The 5,830-nt window shown below is 40.0% G+C and overlaps 1 protein-coding gene across 1 annotated transcript in view; it reads left to right on the forward strand.

Annotated features, from left to right (window-relative positions):
* The window catches only part of LOC107720142 (parathyroid hormone 2 receptor-like), a gene marked incomplete at its 3' end in the record, with an annotated part of 22,119 nt that extends 16,750 nt beyond the window's left edge, over positions 1 to 5,369 (forward strand). The window contains exon 7 of the mRNA XM_016527771.1: positions 5,151 to 5,369. Coding sequence (XP_016383257.1) covers positions 5,151 to 5,369 — 219 coding nt within the window. The remainder of the gene's footprint in view (positions 1 to 5,150) is intronic.
* Between the last annotated feature and the right edge of the window lie 461 nt (positions 5,370 to 5,830).

The following is a 5,830-nucleotide window of genomic DNA, read 5'->3' on the forward strand; positions in this document are numbered from 1 at the left end:
ATTGGCCGAATACCTCAAGCGTGTGACGGAAATGTTTCGCCCCTTACCATACTGTGATGTCGTGTCCCGGAGCGTTGAGAAAAAAACCAATAAAACCCATTATAAACGAGGCATTTGTTGCATCAAGTGTGGACATAATTACGGATTATAATGACTTATACTGTCTTTTTACCTCTTTTGGAAGGTCAAACAAAAGGCTTTCGCAACAAAACACACAGAGTCTTCACAACATGTCGGTGGCGGTGGCAGCAACAATAAAGTTACGCCTTCTTTCTTTGCGTGAACATTTGGCGTTATGCAAATCTTCCCACATTGTGACGTAGATATGTGGGGGCGTGTTTAAACGAGGCGTTTTAGGAGGGCATGGACCAGTCTTAACTTTTATAAAGAATATCTCTTTGGGTTTGAGACTTTAGTCTTTGCATCTTTAGGGATCTTATCTATTCACGAACTGCTTGTAACACTCCAAAGAGAAAGGAAAACTTGAAATCGCATCATATGACCCCTTTAAAGCTGCACCTTCTTGTCTGCGTTTTTCATGACACTTCTGTGTTTACCGAACATTTGGGAACTAATAGTCTTAAAAAGCAACATTCGTAACAAATGTTACTATTTGCTATATTTGAAGCAATGTACATGTAACATTACTTGATGAGACTTTGATGTGACTTGGTTTTAATAAATAGTATGTTGACTTATGGACTTATGTGAGGATCCTGTTTGTGGATTTCAGCTTGGCTTTCAACACCATCATCCCAAACTTCCTCCTGCCCAAATTAACTAAGCTCTCCGTGCCCACCTCCATCTGTCAGTGGATCACCAGCTTCCTGACAGACAGGCAGCAGCTAGTGAGGCTGGGAAAATTTTCATCCAGCACCTGTACGATCAGCACTGGCGCCCCACAGTGTTGCGTCCTCTCCCCACTGCTCTTCTCTTTCTACACCAATGACTGCACCACTAAAGACCCCTCTGTCAAGCTCCTGAAGTCTGCAGACCACACCACACTTATCGGCCTCATTCGGGATGGTGACAAGTCTGCTTACAGACAGGAGGTTAAAGAGCTGTCTGTCTGGTGCAGTCTTAACAACCTGGAGCTGAACACACTCAAAACTGTGGAGATGATTGTGGACTTCAGGAGAAACCCCCCTGCACTCCCCCCACTCACCACCATGGACAGCACTGTTCCTGACAGACAGGCAGCAGCTAGTGAGGCTGGGAAAATTTTCATCCAGCACCTGTACGATCAGCACTGGCGCCCCACAGTGTTGCGTCCTCTCCCCACTGCTCTTCTCTTTCTACACCAATGACTGCACCACTAAAGACCCCTCTGTCAAGCTCCTGAAGTCTGCAGACCACACCACACTTATCGGCCTCATTCGGGATGGTGACAAGTCTGCTTACAGACAGGAGGTTAAAGAGCTGTCTGTCTGGTGCAGTCTTAACAACCTGGAGCTGAACACACTCAAAACTGTGGAGATGATTGTGGACTTCAGGAGAAACCCCCCTGCACTCCCCCCACTCACCATCATGGACAGCACTGTAACAACAGTGGAGACATTCAGATTCCTGGGCACCACAATCTCTCAGGACCTGAAGTGGGACAATCACATTGACTCCATTGTTAAAAAGGCCCAGCAGAGGCTGTACTTCCTTCACCAGCTGAGGAAGTTCAACCTACCACAGGAGCTGCTGAAACAGTTCTACTCCGCCGTCATTGAATCTGTCCTCTGCTCTTCAATATCTGTCTGGTTCAGCTCGGCTACCAAATCTGACTTCAGGAGACTACATCGGATAGTCTGGACTGCTGAGCGAATCACTGGTACAACAACAATTATTTATTTAACACACATACTAATTTACATTTCAAATTTGACATATCATACCTGCACATATCATACCTGTGCATACATAATTGTCTATATTATATATTGTGTTTTTGCTATTTTGTACATTGTCTATTTTGTATATTTGTATATTATTCTTTTTATTATCTGTGTCTTGTCACTGTCATTTTGTTGCACTGTGGAGCTTCTATCACTAAAACAAATTCCTCGTATGTGTAAACATACCTGGCAATAAAGCTCATTCTGATTCTGATTCTGATGTTAATGTTGTTGCAACAGCTTGAGGCTGTCTATACTGGACATGTCAAAGAGACTGTTGCAAATCCATTTGTCCTTTGTGTCAGTAGTAAAACCAGGCAGCAGTTTACTTTCATTGACTAGATGTGCCTCGATGACTATTAAAAAGACTATTAAAACTAGATGAATACACTCAAAAGAGATACAGTACATTTGCTTTTTGGCACAGAATGACAGATGATTCAGAAACTTTTCTTTTTTGATTTTTAATCTTTGGCTCCACTTTCAGTGAATATATTATATTAGGTGGGGTAAGCGAACCAATAATCATATAACAAGAGGGGCAGGGTTAAGACAATAGACGGGGGAGCACATGGCACAAACAAACAAACAAAACAAAGCCATGTGCCCTCATGAAACATAACACAAGAACAGGTGCCAAATGAGAGCTCTCACTGACCACATGTCCAAGACAAGAGCACAGTGAGGGACTGAACACTCAACCTATCCACTCACAAGGAAAGACAAATCATGGAGCATGAATATCCAAACCCCAGCACTGAACTGAAACTGAACTAGGCAGAAGTTCTGGGTTCCAAACACCATGCTCTGTGCATATAATATCACATAGACAAGAGAGCGCACAGCCAGAGCACACTCACACAAAGAGAAGATGATGCATGAGTTCTGTCACCATACTAAGAACAAACCCGAAGTGACATAACCCTGACACTCTTAACTTCACAGTCATTATTATTGGTTATGTTCAGAAGGTATTGGATGAACAACAGCAGTTGACTTAAAACAACCAAGACTTCTTTTGAAGCACCTTTACCAAACAGTTAAAAAGTTTGGTGTAAGATTTTTTTAATGTTTTTGAATGATATCTCTTATGGTCACCCAGGCTGCATTTATTTGATCATAAATATAGTAAAAACAATAATATTGTGAAGTATTATTACAGTTTAAAACAACTGTGTGGCAATCAGAGAGGGGCTGAGAGCCGTGGAAATAGAGCGAGGCCTGTTGCACGAGTGCTAATGAGTGACACCTATGTGCCACACTGGTCTCCAGTTCCACAGAGGAGCTCCGGAAGGATGTAAGGAGGAGTGATAACAGTGGAGGGAGAGAGAGGACCAGGTCTGCCATTCTTTGTTTTGTGTGTGCAGCAGTTGGCCACATTTTTTTTCAGGATCCTTTGAATAGAAAGAAAAGTATTTATTTGAAACAGAAATCTTCTGTAACATTATAAATGTCTGTAGGATACTGTCACTTTTGATCAATTTAATGCATCCTCGCTAAATAGAAATATTTTTATTATTATTTTTAAAAATCTTACTGACCTTCGAGCGGTAGTGAATATAAACTCAACTTAAATTTGATTGTCTGTCCCTACAAATTGTTTTTAGAGGCAAAACAGTCCTTCAGGCACAGACACAGACACATGCTTGTTTGGCAGATCCAGGCATGTTGGAGAGGTTAGAGAGGTTTGAGGTCCAAAGAGATACAAAAAACAAAAACAAAAAAAAAAACAACAACTGGGCCTAGTCTTTAACTTGACTGATCTTCTACTGTCGGCTTCTGAGGTGTCCAAGTGTTTTACTCCAATTCCTTCCTTTCAGGAACATTTTCCAAGTAGCTTCCTATGCTATAGCTACTTTCCCCTTCTCAGTCCCTTCACTGTTATCTGTCTGCTCGTGAGAAAGTCAAAGTCTCCTCACCTGCAAGAATCCAGAAGCTACTTGGTTTATTCAAGAAGAAAGCCAGCTCTACAAAAACAAAATAATAACATGCAGTTTGCTCCAGTGCAATGTTTATTAGCAGTGAATTTATTAAATTGATTAACTTGTGTTTTTTAGCTTGATTTGACTTGAAAAGACCCCAGGCTTCATGACTTCATGAGGATGCCTGAGAGAACAGCAAGTGTGTATGGCAGAGCCTAAGCAGAGGGTGGATAGTCTTTAAGAAGTCTGAAAAAACACTTTTGATTTGTTTAGCCTTTGTTGGTCACTACATTATTCTCATACATCCATATGTGTTTTGATTCCAAGATATTTTCAGAATAAAACAACCTTATAAATATTCCTGATATTAAAGAGAGAAGTCATCAGTAAGCTTTGATAATGTTTTAAATTTGGGATGTGAAATCCCTTTTAATTCAGTTCATTGGTCTAGAAATGCTTTATGGCCATTAACCACAGAGATTTGTCATGGTAGTGAGCTAATAGCTTCATTAAAGTGCAGCTGTCCAACTATAGCATACAGTCAGTCAGCTGACAGTAGTGAAAGGTTGTCATTTAGTCACACTTCTACTGTCCTGAAGAGTTTCTGTCATTTGACACTAACAATGTGTCATTTTAAAAGAAGTTAATGAGCTAATTATTCTAAAAGAGGATTCATGACGATGAGTACTTTTGTAGAATATAACAGAGTGGACGTAAAGGTGACAGTTCAACTTTTTCTTTCTTCTTTGGAGCACAAAAGAAGATTGTTTTTTTCTATACAGTCAAAGTCAATGGGGTCCAATTCTGCTTTGACTTTCAAAAGGTGAAATATCCGTTCATATTTTTTTAAGTTCCAAAGACGGAACAAGGTCATACAGGTTTAGAATAATTTAGAGGGTGAGTAAACAGAATTTTCCATTTTTGTTTAGATATCCCTTTAATTTAAGTAAATTTATACTTCAAATGTGTCTCTGAATCTGCACCTTTATGCCTGATTATGTCATGCAGTGTGTTTGAACAAATATTAGCACATTAGAGATTCTTTGGTTTGATTTAAAGAACCCCATGTGATTGTACTGATTGTCCCAAATCAGCAAACCAAACACAAGCATCTTGGTTTGATTTGCTCTTATGTCAGTCTGAACTGAAGCATCTCAACAGAGCACTGTTTTTCACAGTCTTGGTGGCTTCCAACCGAGAGTAGGAAATAAGTTTGTCACAGCTAAAGTATTGCTTCCCAGCCAGTTTATTTACTGAATAACTTGGGACATTTAGTTCTATTTAATCGAAACTGCCATGTTGTGATATGAGTGTTGACTTTTTGTGCTCCGCTCTTCATTTTCAGATGGGTTGTAAAGTGACCGTCTTGCTGTTCATCTATTTCCTGGCTACAAACTACTACTGGATCCTGGTAGAAGGCTTGTACCTGCACAGTCTCATCTTCATGGCCTTCTTGTCTGATTCAAAGTACCTGTGGGGCTTCACTTTGATCGGGTGGGGTGAGTATGTCATCGTAGTGATTTTCTTGGAAAAGGCAATTTATAAATATTCCCGCTTCTGTTGGGTTTCCTGGGAAATGAAATGCTGCTGCTGGTGGTTTTGTTCTGCCTGGGTATCTAGTTTTGTTCATGGACAGGTGCATGCCATGTAATTGTACTCTCGTCAAAGAACAAGGCCAATCTTTGTTTTTTATTATTTTCACTTGTATTTTCAATTTTGGCCTATAGCTGGCTGCTGTTGTATAGCGGCTATTGTGTGCATGTGTGTGACTCAGAGACACTATAACCAATATGGTCACCAAAGCTACATTTATTCAATAAAATAGCTACAGGCAAAAAAAAGTGGAAAATGTTGATTTTAGTTGATTTTGAGATTTTCACAAAAATTATTATTAACGATATTATTATCGTTAAGCCCTCGTCTAGCGATCCCAATGCTCCAAATAATAATTTTAGATGTTTAATTACCTTTATTTGTACGTTTTCTGAGAGGAGTACCTTTTCTCCGTTCACTTCTCACGCTGAC

This window comes from Sinocyclocheilus rhinocerous, unplaced genomic scaffold, assembly GCF_001515625.1.
Source record: "Sinocyclocheilus rhinocerous isolate Xijiao unplaced genomic scaffold, SAMN03320098_v1.1 scaffold631, whole genome shotgun sequence".
NCBI lineage: Eukaryota > Metazoa > Chordata > Actinopteri > Cypriniformes > Cyprinidae > Sinocyclocheilus > Sinocyclocheilus rhinocerous.